This window comes from Notechis scutatus, chromosome 12 (genome assembly GCF_049901735.1).
Source record: "Notechis scutatus isolate UNSWTSFEM ecotype Mainland chromosome 12, rNotScu1.2, whole genome shotgun sequence".
Classification (NCBI taxonomy): Eukaryota; Metazoa; Chordata; class Lepidosauria; order Squamata; family Elapidae; genus Notechis; species Notechis scutatus.
Genome location: NC_142020.1, coordinates 85321 through 104146, shown reverse-complemented (window position 1 = coordinate 104146; position 18826 = coordinate 85321). Strand labels below are relative to the sequence as shown.

Here is an 18826-nt window from a genome sequence, read left to right as displayed (position 1 = left end):
GTAGGATCAAACATCCTCAAACAATAGATTTATTCACTTTTGTTTGCACAAGTAGCTCTTCACTTGCAGAGATGAACTCGAATAGGTGGTGCCCGGTTGAAACAAGAAGCCAAACGGTCACGTAGCAGAAGGTGCACATTCAGCGCTCATCAGCCTTATTTCTTATGCCCTTGCAGAAACAAATCATATCAGAAATAAAAATCTGGTCATTGACAAATACTGTATGAATTTTTAGTACAGCTCTGGAAATTAGCCTAGAGAAATGGGCTACAGTAGCAATAAAGCATGGTAAACTCATGAACAATAATGGAATTGAGATGCTGAGTGGCCAAATCCCCAGGAGCGAATGGGGTGAAGCCTACAAATACCTGGGCATTTTACTGTTGGATAACATCAAGCATGGACAAGTTAATATTGTGATTAGTAAAGAATATATCCAAAGAGTGAGAAAAGTGCTAAAAATAAATCAAAGCTATCAACACTTGGGCCATACCTATGATACAATACCTTGCTGAAATTATTCTCTGGACTGAAATGGACATTTGGACCAAAAAAATAAGAAAACTCTTGACTATTGACTTTCATTGTCATAATAATTTCTCCAATAATTCAACTATCTTATATCGAATTCCATCATTGGAAAGTATACCCATGCTACACTACCTTGAGGATCCATGAAGTAGATTTGAATAAACCTGGCTTTCCGGTTGGGAGTTTGGCATTAAACATCCACTATAAGGATACATTTTCCCTTGAATATCACAGAAGGAATTCTTGTTGGAAGGAATAACAGAATAACAGAGTTGGAAGGGACCTAGGAGGTCTTCTAGTCCAATTCCCTGTTCAAGCAATCTGCTGTCCAATCTCTTCTTACAAAACCTCCAGCAATGGAGCACCCACAATTTCTGGAATAAAGCTGCTCTCTGTTAATTGTTCTCCCTGTCAGGAAATTTCTCCTTAGTTCCAGGTTGCATCTCTCCTTGACTAGTTTCCATCTGTTGCTTCTTGTCCTGCCTTCTGGTGCTTTGGAGAATAGGTTGACACACACCCCCTCCTTCTTTGTGGTAGCACCTCAAAATATTGGAACACTGCTATCCTGTCGCCCTGCTCCTGTTGCACTTCTCTGCATTCTTTCCAGAGTCTCAATATCTTTTTTATATTGTGGTGATCAAAACTGGATGCAGCATTCCAAGTGTAGTCCTACTAAAGCATTATAAGGTGGTACAAATACTTCAGGTGACCTTGGTTCTATTCTTGTGTTAATGCAGCCTGAAGTTCTTTTGGCTTTTTTGACTGTTGCCACACACTGCTGGCTCCTGGGACACCAAGATTCCTCTCACTGTTACCGGTATTGAGCCAGGCTCCATCTATTTTATTCGTTTTTTCATTGTCTAAGTGAAAAACTATATTTTTTCTCACCATTGAATTTCATTTTGTTAGCTAGAGCCCAGTGTTAATGTCTGTGGAGATTCTTCTGGATCTTGAGCTTTTCTTCTGGGGTATTGGCTATTCCTGCCAGCTTGGTGTCATCTGCAAATTTGATGAGTTCCCCTTCTGTTTTCTCATCTAAATTGTTTGTGAACATATTGAAGAGTAGTGACAGAACCTTGGGGTACCTCGTTGCTTATTTTCCTCCATGTAGACCTCCATGTCTATTCAGGATTACATGTTGATTGCAATTTGTCATCCAGTTATGAATCCATCTGGCCGAGCCAGGCCGTTCATTTGAGGAGGGTCTCCCCACTCGTGTGCACCCTCCTAGCCCCACCACAGGGGGTCGTGAGAGGGGAGGAGTGTCACCTGAAGGGAAGCCTCCACCTCGGCTTGCACTCGTTCTTCAGTCAGCCCGGATTTCCAAAAAGTTGCCAAGAAGAAAGAAAAGGAGTAGCGAAGAGCCCCAAGGAGAGCTCACCAGCTTGGCCCAGCCTTGGCTTTCCAAAAGAGAGAGAAGAGATGCAGAGACAGAGACAGAGAGAGAGATACAGAGATACACAGAGAGAGAGAGAGAAATAGAGGGAGGAAGATAGGGAGAGGGGGGAGAGAGATACAGATAGATGGAGAGAAGGGAGAGAGAAAAGGAGAAAAAGAAAAGGAGAAATTAGAAAATGATGGAGGGAGAGAATGAGAGGAAAAAGATATGGGAGAGAAGGAGAGGGAGAGGGAGAGAAATGAGAAATGAGAGAAATGGGGAGAAAAAAAGATGAGAAAATGATGGGAGAGAATGAAAGGAAAAATGGGGGAGAGGGAGAGAAATGTTTTCTCATTTCTCTCCCTCTCCCCCATTTTTTCCTTTCAGAAAAAGAAATGAGAATGATGGAGGGAGAGAAATGAGAGGAAAAAGAAACAAATGAGAGAGAGAGAAGGGAGACAGGGAGAGGGAGACAGAAATAAGAGAGAACTGGAGGGAGAGAGGGCAAGAGAGGAATACAAATGAGACAGGGGAGAGAAAGAAAAAGGAAGAGGGAGGGGACCAAGAAAAACAAATGGGAGAGAGGGAGAGAGAGAGAGAGACCCATTTCCCACAAAAATCAGGGACCCACAAAACCTGGATAGGTGTGGCTGGGGGGACATGTGACTAGGTGGGAGTGATGTTGAGTTGGCCACGTCCACCCAGGTTTTGTGGCTCCCGGTGTTTTCTGTGGGAAACGGGTCCAAATGGATCTTTGAGTGTTTAAGGTTGCTGACTCCTGTTCTAGGTGTTCACAGATCTGTTGCTTAATTTTCCAGGATCTTCCCAGTTATTGATGTCAGACTGAGTGATCGGTAGTTCCCTGGATCTAGTTCTTCCTTTTTTTGAAGATGAAAATCACATCAGCTCTTTTCCAGTCCTCTGGTTGGTGTTCCGGGATCTTTGAAAGATACGGTTCAATGTTTCCAAGAGCATAATCCATCTGGTCCTGGTGATTTGAACCTCCAGATGGACAGGGGTTCTCTTACCATTTTCTTGCTTATTTTAATTTATTCCAGTCTTGTCTTTTTCTGGTAGGTTGGGCTATTTTTTCTTTTTGCGTGAAAAATTAAGCAGCTCTGCTTCCTCCCTACTCCCCATCACTTCCTTGCCATCTTTTCCCATTAATGAAAATATTGTTTTCTTGACTTTTTTCTTGTTTTTTTACATGTTGAAAGAAACTTTTTTATTGTTATTTTGACATTTGTTGCCAGCCTTAGTTCATTCTGAGCCTTAGCTTTCCTGACTTCATCCTTGCAGATTTAGGCTATATGCTGGTATTCTGCCTTAGTTATGTGTCCCTCTTTCCATTTTAGTATATATCAGGATAACTTTTTGTCTTTCAGTTTATCATAAAGTTCTTTGCACAACCATGCTGGTTTCTTTTTGGATTTCTTTTTCTGTAGTATTGTGTTGGCCTGGGCTTTTATAATCAAATTTTTCAGTTTCCCAGGCTTCTTTGTTTTCCTCCTTAAAATTTTCACCTGTGGAATCCTTCCCAAAGCTCTTTCTAATTTTGTTGAAATCAGCCTTTTCAAAGTAAGACACTGGTTTGATTATGTTCTATTGCATGTGTCAATTGAATTCCAATGTGACATGGTCATTCTCACCCAAAGTTCCTGCAACTTCATCCCTCTCTATCATTTCTTCTATGTTAGGACTAGAATAGCTGATGCTCTAGTTCCCTGTTCTACCTTTTGGATGACAAAGGTAAGTTGGTCAGGAATCTGTTCAATCTCCCACTTGAAACAGAGTTTGAGGGGGGGAGGGAAAACTACACAAGACCACCATGATTGCACAAAGAGCTCTCTGACAAATTAATGGACAAAAAGGTCAAATATAAAAAATGGAAAGAGAGGCACATAATTAAAACAGAATACCAACAAATAGCCCAAATCTGCAAAGAGGGAGTCGGGAAAGCTAAAGTCCTGAATAAGCTAAGTTTGCAATTAATGCCAAAAATAACAGAGTTGGAAGGGACCTTATAGGTCATCTAGTCCAACCTCCTGCCCAAGAGGAGACCCTACACCATTTCTGACAAATGGCAGTCCAATCTCTTCTTGAAAGTCTCAAGTGATGGTGCTCCCACAACTTCCAAGGGCAAGCTGTTCCATTGGTTGATTGTTCTCATTGTCAGAAAGTTTCTCCTTATTTCCAGGTTGAATCTCTCCTTGATCAGTTTCCATCCATTATTCCTTGTCTGGCCTACAGGCGCTTTAGAAAATAGCTTGACCCCCTCCTCTCTGTGGCAGCCCCTCAAATATTGGAAGACTGCTATCATGTCTCCCCTGGTCCTTCTCTTTACTAGACTAGCCAAGCCCAGTTCCTGTAACCGTTCTTCATATGTTTTAGTCTCCAGTCCCCTCATCATCCTGGTTGCTCTTCTCTGTACTTTTTCTAGAGTCTCAACATCTTTTTTTATAGTGTGGTGACCAAAACTGGATGCAGTACTCTAGGTGTGGTCATATAAAGGCTTTATAGAGTGGTATTAGTACCTCCCTTGATCTTGATTGTATTTCTTTGTTAATACAACTTAGGATTGTATTGGCTTTTTTGGCTGCTGCTGCACACGGCTGTCTCCTATTTAACTGGTTGTCCACTAAGACTCCAAGATCCCTCTATAACAAAGTCATTCTTTTAATATGTAAGGCACAAGAAGGAAGTCAAGGAAACAGTAAGTCCACTAATGGCAGCAGAGGGCATGAAGGTGACCGGCAGCAGAGAGAAAGCAGGACTGCTTAATTCCTTCTTTGCATCTGTTTTTACACAAAAGGAAGAAATAGCCCAACCTATCTACCCTGGACCAGATGGTTTCCATCCCAGGGTTCTGAAGGAGCTGACAGACGTTATCTCGGAGCCACTGAGTGTAATCTTTCAGAGCTCCTGTAGCACAAGGGAATTACCAGAGGATTGGAAAACAGTTGATGTGGTTCAAATCTTCAAAAAGGAAAACAATGGATCCAGGAAATTATAGGCCAATCAGATTGAAATCAATAACTGTCAAAATTCTGAAAAAGATAATCAAGCAGAGAATTTGTGAGTACCTAGAAATGAACAAGGTTACTAGATTACTAGAAACCAGCATGGGTTTGTTAAAAACAGATTATGCCAGACAAGCCATATATTCTTTTTTGAAAAAGTGACTAAAGTCATAGACAAGTGAAATGCTGTGTGTCTGTACTTGGACTTCAGTAAAGTATTGGACCCATAGTCTACTTCTTGATAAGATAAAAAAATGTGAGATAGAGAATTCCATCACCGGATGGATTCATAATTGGCTGACCAATTGGACTCAGTGTGTAGGCTTTAATGAAGCTACACCCTACATGGAGGGAAGTATGCAGGGGGTATCCCAATGTTTTGTCTTGGGCCCGATAGTCTTCAGCATTTTCATAATAATAGAAGGGAAACTCGTCAAATTTGCAGATGACAGAAATTGTTGGGAATTGCTAACACTTTGGAAAACAGACTCAAGAATTTTGACAGATTTGAGCATTCAACAAGATGCAGTTTGGTGGTGAGGAAATTAAGGTTCTGCAGATAGTCTGGAAAAATCAAATGTGTTGGTACAGAATAGGTGGCAACTTGGCTCTATAGTAGTAACTGTGAGAGAGATCTAGGTGTCTTAGTGGAGCGGTCCTCAACATTTCCAACTTGGCAGTTTAACCCAGTGTGGGCGGCAGTGGTATGTGAGTGGCAGGCGTACACATGCACGCACACATGGCTCCATTTGTGCAAGTGATGCATTCATGCACCCTCCACTTGCATGGATGGAGTTTCCCTGAAAATACAACTTACCCTGAAAAAAAGTCTTAGCTTGTTTTTTACACGTGTGCCCAATATAAGCCCTACCCCCAAAATAAGCCCTAATTAAGAACCCGCCCACTCCACAGTGCATGGGCAAAAATTAAGCTAGGGGGGTGGGGGGGAATGGAGCTGCCCTATTACTTCCCTTTGGACAGTTGTAACCAGGCCTTGCACATCCCAACATCTGCCATTTCTTCTGCAGCAAGTCTGGCAAGACTTTCCTGAAGGCCTCAGGAGCTGATAACAAAGCTCTGGATTGATCCTTCAGAAAAGCCTTGCTGGCCGCAGCAGCAGAAGTTCCTGAAGGCCTCTGACCACGAAAAGGAGGCCGGGGGCAACACATGCAAGTGGGGTTAGTCAGTGGATGATGCCCCCTGAAAATAAGACTTGGTGCCTTTTTTGGTGGCAAAAAAAATACAAGGCAGGCTCTTATTTTTGGGGAAACATGGGTAGTGGACCACCAGTTAAATATGAGTCAGGAATGTATTACAGCTGCCCCCCCCAAAATCAAATGTACACTGCTCAAAAAAATAAAGAAACAGACTCCATGAGGGTGGTATGAGGGCCAACATCCACAGGTAGGGGTTGTGCTTACAGCCCAACACTGTGCAGGACATTTGACATTTGCCAGAGAACACCAAGATTGGCAAATTTGCCACTGGCGCCCTGTGCTCTTCACAGATGAAAGCAGGTTCACACTGAGCACATGTGACAGACGTGACAGGGTCTGGAGACGCTGTGGAGAATGTTCTGCTGCCTGCAACATCCTCCAGCATGACCGGTTTGGCAGTGGGTCAGTAATGGTGTGGGGTGGCATTTCTTTAGGGGGCCGCACAGCCCTCCATGTGCTCGCCAGAGGTAGTCTGACTGCCATTAGGTACCAAGATGAGATCCTCAGACCCCTTGTGAGACCATATGCTGGTGCGGTTGGCCCTGGGTTCCTCCTAATGCACGACAATGCTAGACCTCATGTGGCTGGAGTGTGTCAGCAGTTCCTGCAAGATGAAGGCATTGATGCTATGGACTGGCCCGCCCGTACCCCAGACCTGAATCCAATTGAGCACATCTGGGACATCATGTCTCGCTCCATCCACCAACGCCACGTTGCACCACAGACTGTCCAGGAGTTGGGGGATGCTTTAGTCCAGGTGTGGGAGGCTATCCCTCAGGAGACCATCCGCCACCTCATCAGGAGCATGTCCAGGCGTTGTAGGGAGGTCATATAGGTACATGGAGGCCACACACATTACTGAGCCTCATTTTGACTTGTTTTAAGGACATTACATCAAAGTTGGATCAGCCTGTAGTGTTTTTTTCCCACTTTAATTTTGAGTGTAACTCCAAATCCAGACCTCCGTGGGTTGCTAAATTTGATTTCCATTGATAATTTTTGTGTGATTTTGTTGTCAGCACATTCAACTATGTAATAAAGTATTTCATAAGAATATTTCATTCATTCAGATCTAGGATGTCTTATTTTTGTGTTCCCTTTATTTTTTTGAGCAGTGTAGTATTGTAGAACACCAAAGATAAGGGTTTGGAAGCTAAACTTGAGCTGATGAACATTTGAGGGATTTAAGTACCGTATTTGCCGGCGTATAAGACGACTGGGCGTATAAGACGACCCCCAACATTTCCACTCAAAATATAGAGTTTGTTATATACTCGCCGTATAAGACTACCCCCTCTTCCACACACCTTCCACTTTTGCACTTTTTTTTTTTTTGACGCACTTTTCTGCTTTGGACAATTTTGAAATGAGCTAATCCAATTTTGAACCAAGAATATGCAAATAGCTATGGAGTTTAGAAATGAGTTTTAAAAATATTTTTCATTGCTTACCATTAAGCGTAAAATATGTTGTAAATAAAATGAGAACACAGGAAACGTTCTCTTCTCAATACAGCTGATCTCTCTCTCTCTCTCTCTCTCTCACACACACACAACCAAAAACCCGGACACTGAAAAGGCTGCCAAGGAACAGTATATTCAATGCCTTCTCTTTAATCAAGAAACAAGGAATTCCTTAGAATCTTTTTTTTTCCCCAAGTGGCCCTCTTTAAAAAAAAAAAATGGAGGTAACACTTTCATTCAAAAAGTCTTCCAGTATCTGGAGTCGCTCAGACATATTGAAGTGAGGCAGGAGAGTAAGTGAAATTTGAAATGATCCAGCTACCGTTTTCTTCCCCTCCCGCCCGAAGGCCATTATCTCCACGTCAAAACGAACGAGGGGAGGCAAAGAAGCCAAACACGCTAAAAAGGATCTCTTTATTTTCCTACACAAGGTCACACCTACTTTTCCGCATTCAAAGGACAACCTCTCCTCACCACCACCACACACACACACACACCCCAATACCCGCAAACAATGTTCTGGGCATTAATCACCATTGCTACATTAACCTGGTAAATTTATACCCTGCCTCCCCCAGTGTTGCTTTGACGGCAGGATTTCACACAGCGGGCGCTCGCTCGCTCTCTTCTCCGCTCTCCCACCGTTCGCACATGTTGGAAGCACCGTAAAACCTGATAACCCACCCGGGGACTCCCCCATCCTTAACCTACAGCCGCGCGCGCACACACACACACACACACACCCCGCTCCCCAGCCTCCCTCCCGGCTGCAACTCAAGCTCGAAGTGGGAGTCGGAGTCCTCCCGGCGTATAAGACAACCCCCCCACTTGGAGGCATGTTTTTCAGGGCAAAAAAGTCGTCTTATACGCCGGCAAATACGGTATATCTAGCCTATTGAAGACAAGGATCGGAGGGACATGATAACTGTCTTTCATTGCTTGAGTGGTTGTCAGAGAAGAGGTGAATGATTTATTCTACAAAGCACTTGAAGGCAGGACAAGAAGTAATGAGTGGAAACTTATTAAAGAGAGATCCAACCTAAAAGGAGAAGAAAGGAGGAAGAGAGAACCCATCTAGAAGTCAGGAGAAATTTTCTGAAAGTGAGGACAATTAACCAATGGAACAACTTGTCTTCTGGGTAACTGGATAACTGGAGATTTTCAAAACTATATGGGCAGCCATTTGACCAGGATGGTAGAACTACTCCTGTCTTGATCAAGTGGTTGGACTAGAATATTTCTGAGCTCCCTTCCTGCCCTGTGATTTGACGTCCTTTTCCTTCTCCATGCTTATTAAGAATAAAGTTTCAGCTATGCTTGAAGCAGCACCTTGATTGGAAAGGATATAGACAGAGTCTCCAGAGTATCAACACATTCTGCTAACACTTCTCCCTGCTGCTGACAGACCTGAGCCTTGATAGAAAAGTCTAGCAGAAATCTTACCTGGAACCCCACATTATTGTCTTTAGGAGCAGGAGAGTTTCAGAAAAAGAATCAAATTGATAGCAAGGGCAGGAGAATGGCTGGGCAGATATGACCTGGAGGAAAACAATTGGCACCACACAATTGGTGGTGTCAATGGGCCCCGAGAAGAAAAGAAGCAACATAAAGCTTAAGTTCCAAGATTCCTGGAAGTGGAATGATTACCCCTAAACTAACATACCCACCTCAATTCCACACAGTTTCACTTTTATCTCTCTGCTGTTTCCCTTTCCACCTTCCATGAGCTAGTTAACACTAATGTGAAACTTGCAGCTATCCTGTCATCTTACCAGAAGTCATCTTACCAGAAGCGTAGCATACAAAAGCAGAATGAACACCTGCATAAAAATGTGCACCACCCCCTGCCACCAGAAGGTGTTTTCCTTTTGTTCCTCCCTGATATCCAGTATCTTCCTTCTATGCTATTAATCTCAAAGCAGTGGCATGCATGGTCTTACTTTTAAGAATAATAAACCCTTCGGGAAGGCCACCTTGGAGTCCCAAACCAAGGCTGTTCAGATCAGATTGCTTCTGCTTCTGGATCCACTCTCGTACAAGTGGCACATTCTGATTGTCCCTCAGGTTGTTTAGATTTGTGCCCAGCAGGCCTTTTACATTTTCAGGGGTTAATTCCTACAGAATAAATAGAACAAAACCAATCAGGAGCAATCTTCACTTTGCTGCTTTCCCAACCACCACCACCCCCCGCATATAAGAGATACGTTTGACTTGCTTCAGGGAAGGGGTGAAGTGAACATTGCCCTTGGTTGAAGTCACTGAAAGTGAGCAGAAATGCTTCTGATTTTCCCACATTTCACCCCACAATGATTGTAACCCTGAGAGGAGAAATGCCCAATTCTCCCAGCCTGCTCCCAGAGGGAGAGGAACCAATCAGCACAGACTCACCTACAGGTATCTATTCCCCTTTCCCAGGTCATTATTTGGCTGCACCCAGCTGGCTAGTTGAGTCCCATCTTGGCCTTTTCAGACAATACCCATAGGCAGACAAGGTGGCACACGTCTCCCGCCCATACCCTCAGCTTCGAAAAGGGAAAGCAGCTGGAGTGTGTGGAGTGAGCAGGTGAAGATGAGGTGAGGTGAGATTGACCTCTGGGTAAGTGCCCGTTGAAAGGCAACCAAATAGACTGATACCCAACTGCTAAGCCATAAGTCAGGGTAAGCAGCCGGCTTCCGGTTTGAGCTTCTTAGGTGACAGACCGAAATCTGCGATCGTGTACAGTTTTGATCTGTGCTTGCCGCTCGAGCTCCCTGAACCAGCTGGTTTCAGGGCTAAGCCACCCCGTAGAAGTGGTGAAGAGGGGGGAGACTGCCAGCAGGGTCGAGGAGAGTCGCATCTCTCCTCCCCAGCTGGCCATTACTCCCTTTCCCGAAGGCGGTTGCAGCGGTGGTCAGACATGGCCACCTCAAAGAAGAACTCGACCGGAAAAGAATGTGCAGGAGGAAGATAAGAAGAGAAAGTTTTGGCTGACCGGGTCGAACTGAAAAAGCAACAATATAAGGTACCCTGGAATTTGAATTATAAAGAACAACATTGTTCCCAAAGAAGACTTTGAAGCGGCGAATGAGAGAGGGAAGGGAAAGGATTTGGTTTTTTTTTCTTTTCTTCCCTATATTGACAACTAAGAGATTTAAGCAAGAAACCGGCAAAAATCCACTTTGACATTAACAGGTATTTAAGCTGAAAATAAAATGTCAAAGGGATAATAAAGATTTCTGGATTCTCAAAAACTTTTAAAAGAAGGAAAAAAACAAAGGGAAAAATGGAGGAGACCACCTGGAAGTGAAAGGAATTAACAGTGAAACTTTAACAAGATTCCTAAAAGATATATTTTAACTGAAACTTTGTAACAAGATAAGAGAACCCCAGGAAGAGAAAGTGGAAAAAAGAAGCAAGAAGAAACAGTTTTGGATTATTTGGATTACTTGGTGATTTTTGGATTTTTAGCTATTGGATCTAAAGGACTAAAATTAATCAGGTGGTTGTTTAAAAGTTTTTAAAATGGTATCACTCTTGGAAGAATTGAGAATGGAACTTAAAAAACAGAAAGAAGATGCACAAGAAGGAAGAGGTTCTTTTGGCTTCGTATTTCAATTTTTAGAAATGGAGATCCTGAACTATGAGAAACAACAAGAAATGCCTGTAGAACAAGAAGGGCGGGACAAAGAAGAAGCCATCTTCAATGACCAAGTATTTCTATGTGGGGAAAAGAAAGGAAAGGGGGGAAAGGGAGTGGAAATTTTTTGGGGGGTTGAAAAAACAACCCAAAAAAAGAATAGTTTGAAAAGTAATTATAACATTAGGAAGAAACAGAAGAGAGGATTACAGAAGAGAGAATCAGAATTAGAGAGAGAAGTGGTCAAAAAGGGAAGGGAGAAGAAGAGGGGGAAGAGGGAAAGGAAAAGAAATTATAAAGGACAGAAACAGGACATAGAGAAACAGGGAAAACGTACAAGGATTGAGGGTATAAGCCTATTTAGAAGACACAGAGATAATGGGTGAAAACTTAATTGAAAGGGGGATTCTGCAAGGATACATAAGATAGTATTGTTATATTAGAAATAGAAATGAACTTTGAAAATATAAAACAAGTGTGATTAAAATGATAGATAAAACATTCATTGTAATGTAATGGAATGTTTAATAAATAAATGAAATAAAGAGAATTAGAGAATGAAATTAGGAAAAGAGGGGAACATTTTAATTATTATAAATGTGTTATAAAAAATTAAGTGAAGAGGAATATGAAAGAAACATGAAAATATTATGGAAATATTATAAGTGTTCCTAGAAGTATGACACCCTATTGAAAAGAAATGTTAAAGATGTCAAAAATTATAACTAACATTAATGATAGAGCTGAATTGGAATAGAATAAGTATTTTATTTATTATTGATTATATATATATATATATATATATATATATATATATATATGTATGTATGTATGTATGTATATGTATATGTATATGTATATGTATATGTGTGTGTGTGTGTGTGTGTGTGTGTGTGTGTATATATATATGTGTGGATCTTTGGTTATTCGGGTTTTCTCCCGCGTAAGATTGGAAGTATCTAGGCAACGTTTCGATGAAGTCTCATTCATCATCTTCAGGCTTCTGTCTTCAGCTCTGTGCTTCTCAGAGTGATGTGAGCTTGCAGCTGCTGCTTCCTTTTAACTGCTAGTGGGGTGTGACTTGATTGGGTGGGGGCTTGGCTGTGTTCTGATTGGGTGGGGTGTGTTCTCATTGGTTGGGGGTTTGGCTGTGTTCTGATTGGTTGGGGGGTTGGCCATGTTCTGATTGGCTGGAGGTGTGTTCTGTTCAGGTGGGGGCTTTGACATGTTGGTCTTAGTTACTGGGGGATTTGAGCTGGTGAGCTGTGATCTTGCTGTTTGGCTTCGAGTTCATGGTCGTGCTGCATCTTCATGGTGGGGGTCAGTTCACTTCATGTATGGCTCAGAGGGGTTTGAAGTGGGTAGTGATACAGCTGCAGTGCGGCTTCTGGTCTGTGGTCGTGTCTCATCTTCTGTGTGGGTGTGAGTCTGCTTTTTACGTGGAAGTGTGGTGGTGGCATCTTGTGTGGCCCTGATGGGTGTGGGTCTGGTGTCATTCATCATGTTAGGTACTCGTCTGTTCATGAGGGCGGGTTTCCAAATGGCTGGTAAGCGGGAAGTGTCATCTCTTTTATTCATGCTGTGTGGGCGTTTTTCTATCTCTATGGCTTCTCTGATTATTCTGTTGTTGAAGTGTTCGGTTTTGGCGATAGTTCTGGTATTTTTAAAGTCAATCTCATGTCCTGTGGCTTTGAGGTGTTGGACCAGGGAAGAGGTCGGTTCTTCTTTTTTGATTGAGTTCTTATGTTCTTCAACGCGTGCACTTATTCTTCTGTTAGTTTGTCCAATGTATGTGGTGGGGCAGGCGGTGCAAGGGATTTCGTATACTCCTTGGTTTTCTAACTCGATTTTGTCTTTAGGGTTTCTTAGGATGGTGGATATTTTTCTGTTTGTGCAGAATGCTGTTTTAATGTTGTGTTTTTGGAGGATCTTGCTGATTTTGTCTGTAGTGCCTTTTATATATGGGAGGAGGGCTTTGCTGTTCTCTTGTTCTTCTTCATGGTTAAACCATGAAGATGCAGCACGACCACGAACTCGAAGCCAAACAGCAAGATCACAGCTCACCAGCTCAAATCCCCCAGTAACTAAGACCAACCTGAGCACAACCAAGCCCCCACCTGAACAGAACACACCTCCAGCCAATCAGAACATGGCCAACCCCCCAACCAATCAGAACACAGCCAAACCCCCAACCAATGAGAACACACCCCACCCAATCAGAACACAGCCAAGCCCCCACCCAATCAAGTCACACCCCACTAGCAGTTAAAAGGAAGAAGCAGCTGCAAGCTCACATCACTCTGAGAAGCACAGAGCTGAAGACAGAAGCCTGAAGATGATGAATGAGACTTCATCGAAACGTTGCCTAGATACTTCCAATCTTACGCGGGAGAAAACCCGAATAACCAAAGATCCACATACAAATACCCGCGAGAACCTCAGAAAACACACACACACACACACACACACACACACACATATATATATATATATATTCTCTTTAAGAACTTAGTGCATATTTTAAGAATGTATCAAGCAGACTTCGACTGGAAGTTATGTGTTATATTGAATGGTAAAGGCATAAATTGAAGTTTAAATAAGAGTTGAATGGATAAAAATTAAAAGATACAAAGGTGTCATACTCCAATTAGTAACTACAGGGAAAATTTTGTTTAATGAGAAAAGAAAATATGAAATTGAAACAGGACAGACAAAAGTATAAATATAATGACTAGAAAGGTATTGAAACTTAGAAAAAGATATATATAATTAAATTTAGAAAGGAATGAGATAATTAAAAGTAAGATTGAGAAAACTAAGGGAAGGGAAAAATTATTGAGAAAATGTTAAAATAGTAATAAGATATGGAATAGAACACAAAGATGAATATGAAATTGAGTTTGTGTCTGTATGGAGAAGTGATAACCCGGGACCATGCTATTCTCAAAAAAAGAAATTTTACTTGTATTATGTTTTGTGAAAACCCAAATAAAATTTTTATATATATAAAAAAAGTCAGGATAAGCAGCCCATCTTGGTCTATCCCTCGCTGGAGCTTAGCTTGGGAGCACAACTGGAGCCACTTAAGGGCAAAACGTGGATTTCCGGCTGGAGCTTGGTAGCCATTATAAAAGGAACATCCACACTGAAGCAGCTCATAATCCCAATAAGTGCAAGATCTGAGGCTCATAATTTAATTAGGGCATCAGTCAGAACCCTGACAACAAGCCAACTCTCTCAAAACTAATAAAAACGACCAGGATTCCTGAGCCCCGGACTCGGGTGGGATTCAAAAATCCCAGCAACTGGTTCGCTGCCCGGTTGCTGGGTGGGTGGGGCCTATCAGAACTTCCTGTTTCCGGCTTCCGGTGGGCCTCCAGAGCCCGGGGGAGGCCATTTTTGCCCTCCCAAGGGTCCAGGGGTCCCCCAGGCCTCTGGGAGGGCGAAAACAGCCTCCCCCAGCCTCTGAAGGCCCACTGGAAGCTGGAAACAGGCCCATTTCCAGACTTCCAGAAGGCCCATTTTTCCCACTCCCAGAGCCTCTGTGCAAACCCTGCACTTACCTCCATTGAAAATGGGCCGCGTGGAGAGTCCTGGGAGGGCAAGGCCAGCCGGTTGGTTGTAATACCGGTTCAGCGAATCAGATGTAACTTTAACATCCAGTTTGCCTGAACTGGCCCGAACTGGTAGAATCCCACCCCTGCCCGGACTCTCCATCCGCTCCCTGACACCCAGGCTACCATGGCAGAGGGCAGACTATCCGAAGAGAGCCTGCTCCAGGCAATCCAGAGCAGGGTAGAACTTGCTCCCACCCAGGGAACTCCAGGAACCAGCAGCCCAACTGGAATCAAATTGCAGCCCTTCCTGGGCATCAAAGCCGAGATGCCTGTCTCAGTAACTGAAATGAGTATTGGTGGAAAAAAGTCCCTGAAGCGGCTGAAGTTGAGCTCCCCAATAGATCCCCAAAGAATTTGCGGAAGTGTTCAGCAAGGCCAAGTGCAACGTCCTACCCTCCCACCGTGAGGGTAGGGAGCATGATTAAGTGAGGTCAGAGTTGGCTTCACTTGGTCCATACCGACAAGAAGCTCCTAATAAATAATTGGATTTCTTTTGAAGCTTGGCTTGAGGCTCATGATTTAATTAGGGCATCGGTCAGAATCCTGAGAGTTACAAGAGCACTGAAAAAAAATGACATATGACCATTTTTCACATTTATGACCATTACAGCATTCCCACGGTCACATGATCAAAATTCAAATACTTGGCAACTGTCTCATATTTATGACGGTTGCAATGTCCCAGGATCATGTGATCAGCTTTGCAACCTGACAAGCAAAATCAATGGGGAAGCCAGATTCACTTAACAATCATATCACTAATTTAACAACTGCAGTGATTTACTAAACTGTGGCAAGAAATATAGTAAAATGGAGCAAAATTCACTTAACAAATGTCTCAGTTAACAACATGAATTTTGGGCTCAATTGTGGACTACTGACATTGATTAGAATGTTGACTTGGTTGACCAGATCTAGCATGGTGATATTTTAAACACTAACAATTTTAAAATCTTAAATATTTTAAAATTCAAAATATTCAACATGGAATCTAAACAAAACTTCAAAGCCTGAGAAATGTGGCATTGATCTGGTCCCCCCATACATTCTTTTAACTTTCATCAGCATTTCCCTCCACCCAAGTTGATTGTCTTCAGGATTCTTGGAGAAGCTCCCATACCTGCAGTATGGCTGGGGAAAACTGACTTCAGCCACCTTTTACTTTAAAGTCCACTCACCTTTAGAGAGCTGCCTTTCAGGCCCAAAAAAGTTTGAATGTCCATGTTGACATCATTTTTACTAAGTGCCCTGAGATCTTCACCTGGAGCACCTCCTGAAAGCAAGAAGAAGAATTTAGCTGATATTCTTTACTGGTCATCTTGAATGAAAGAGCAATGGGAATTTTTTCTTGAAATAGTTTCAATAGGTTTTATTAATAGCTGCACATTTTCTAAATTATTTCAAACCAATACCCATGGTAAGCTTCCAGGGTTTCACAGCTCTATTTTGGGGCTAGTTGCAGGTTACTTCATATGACCTTATAAGTCACGGAAACACTCATTTAAACTAATGTTAGTCATAAAATGTAAATTTCCAATCCATGTGAAATGATGGTGGTCAGACAACAGCTCTTAAATCTACCCATCAAAATAGATTTTGCAATAGTTCAATTTTTGCCACCTTAACAGATATTTTGCCAGAAAGAAATGATGGGACAAGAGGAAACATAACTTATGGAATATAACAATATAGATTAAAAATGGAGTAGAAATTGATCTGATTTATATTCTCTATGCAAATTAGACTTACTATACTTGTATCTTTTTCAACCAAATAAACAAATTCAGTTAACCTATGGCAACACAATTCATGTTTGCATTCCAAATTTAGCATTGTATTTGCCTGTCTTGGATCAGAGTACCTCAGGATACCGAAGAAAAGTCTCTGTACAAATGCATGCAATCATAAAATTAATATATAAGTGTGTATGACATTTGGATAAACTATTTCTATTAAAAATGTATACATTAGGCAGAAAAAGTCCATGCTTCAGTTCATATATTGCATTAAGAGAAATATATATAGTACATAAAAACACTGAATTGACACTACATACTGCATATATGTAGTGTATAGTACACATTGAAATTGACAGTAGACATTGAAATTGACAGATTTGTTTGGACTCATAAAATTGACTTTGAGGCAAAATAGTTATGCTTATTGACATGTCAAAAGCGCTGTCTGATTTGCAAATGTACACTTCACTTTTGCAAACAGGTTTGTCAGAGTTGCCATCTTACACTTGAGTTTTGCATTTGTGAGCTGTCAATCTACCATGAACTGTGGGGGAGGAGTGAGATGAGAGGAAGCAAAGCTACTGGCTCATCATACCTTCCAGAGACACAAGGTCAGAGCCTGGAATGGAATGCAATGGCTCACCAGCCAACCAGCCGTTGAAGAAACTGTTCTCAAAACAGTTTATTCAAATGTAATTGGACAATAGGGAACCAGAGGAGGAGAGGAACCAGACGGGAAAAGTGAACCAGGAAATTTTGGCGTGTGAACTTCAGTTCTGGCTTTGCTATATTGTAATCCACTTGACTTTTAGTAAACTTATATCTTTCACTTCAAATGGAGTTGAGGGTCTTTCTAAGGGACCAAGACGGGGCAGGTTTGACATTAAGCCAGAACTGCAACAACAATTCATCTGGAAGAATTATCTGTCATGAGAATTGAAGAGGCGGCAAGACCCTGTAGCTTCCAAATGCTCTTCCAGGGTAGGCTCATGCAGAGGGCATTACAATAGTTCAACCATGAAACTCAGTTCTCCAGGGACTGAAGGACTGTGTGCAAGGAATCCTGATCCAGGAAAGGCTGCAACTTCTGCACAACATGAAGTTGTGCAAAGGCTCTCCTAGCCATGACTCCTTGAGCAGGAGTTGCGAGTCCAGGAGAACCCCCAAGTTGTGGACTAGATCTTTCTGGGACAGGGCCACCCCATTTCAGAGTCAAAGATGACAAAATCCCAGGTCTTGGAGTCCCATGCACCCAAAGTCATTTGGTCTAACCAGAGTTCAGTCAAACCTGTGGTTCCCCTACCCAGGCCTCCACAGCCTCCAGGCACAGTGAGAGGGCAACCCCAGCATCACTTGGGTCAATAGAGAGTTGGGTATCATCAGCAAATACCTCAACCCAGGGTGATGGACGATCCTACCTAGCAGTTTCATACAGATTCATATAAAAGTAGTAGAGGCAGTATTGAGCCCTGTGGTGACCACAAAACAGCAGCTGAGGGCTGGACCTCCTGTTCCCTGTCAATACCAGCCATGGAGAAAGGAGCCGAATCAATGCAGAACAGGGCTGCCCAGTCCCCCCAGTTGACCCAAAATACCATGGCCGATGGTATAGAAAGCCACTGAGAGGCCAAGGAGAGTGAGGATGGTTGCACTATGCCCATGCCACTCTCGCCAGAGACCAATCAGAATAGAATAGGAAGGGACCTTGGAGGTCTTCTAGTCCAGCCCCCTACTCAAGCAGGTGGTCCTATACCATTTCAGACAAGTGACTATGCACAGTCTCTTCTTGAGAACCTCCAGTGATGGAGCACCCACAACTTCTGAAGGGAAGCTGTTCCACTGGTTAATTGCCCTCACTATTAGGAAGTGTCTCCCTAATTAGTTTTCTTGTCCTGCCATCTGGTGCTATGATGACCCAGGACAAAGCACGAAGGCCACACAACCAGCGGAGAGTTCAAACTTCCCTTTAATGCTCCAACTCTCCCGCTAAACACTCCCGTGTTATACAAGTCCCAGAGCAAAGCGCTCAGACACACACAGCAGCCTCTGGCTGCGAGCAGTCCAGCGAACGCTGTTAGTATAACGGCTTCAAAGAAGTCCAGCAAGGCAAAGGAACAAAGAAATGAATCCACGAAGCAAGGAAGAAGCAAGCAGGCCTGCAAACGTCAGATGTCGGCAACGGCATCCAAAACTCCACCAATTCAGCATTGTTCTTGACACCCCTCCCCACAGCGTCTCCTTAAG

The 18826-nt window shown here is 42.8% G+C and overlaps 1 protein-coding gene and 1 long non-coding RNA gene across 6 annotated transcripts in view; one reads left to right on the top strand and one right to left on the bottom strand.

Annotated features, from left to right (window-relative positions):
• Positions 1–13: 13 nt before the first annotated feature.
• Positions 14–18826, bottom strand: part of MSLN (mesothelin) — a 48793-nt gene continuing 29980 nt past the window's right edge. For 2 of the 5 annotated variants that reach the window (XM_026683569.2, XM_087973055.1), the window contains 3 exons: positions 16022–16116; positions 9550–9724; positions 14–169 (listed from right to left, as the gene is read on the bottom strand). In XM_026683569.2, the coding sequence (XP_026539354.1) occupies positions 156–169; positions 9550–9724; positions 16022–16116 (284 nt within the window). In that variant the 3' untranslated portion in view covers positions 14–155. Of the gene's footprint in view, positions 170–4851; positions 4957–8538; positions 8649–9549; positions 9725–16021; positions 16117–18826 lie in introns of those variants that run through there. The other 3 variants (XM_087973053.1, XM_087973054.1, XM_087973052.1) reach the window with 2 other exon arrangements.
• On the top strand, positions 7213–8799 carry LOC148129628 (uncharacterized). Its single transcript, XR_015750838.1, has 2 exons — positions 7213–7334; positions 8501–8799. It is a non-coding gene; the product is annotated as an uncharacterized LOC148129628 (long non-coding RNA).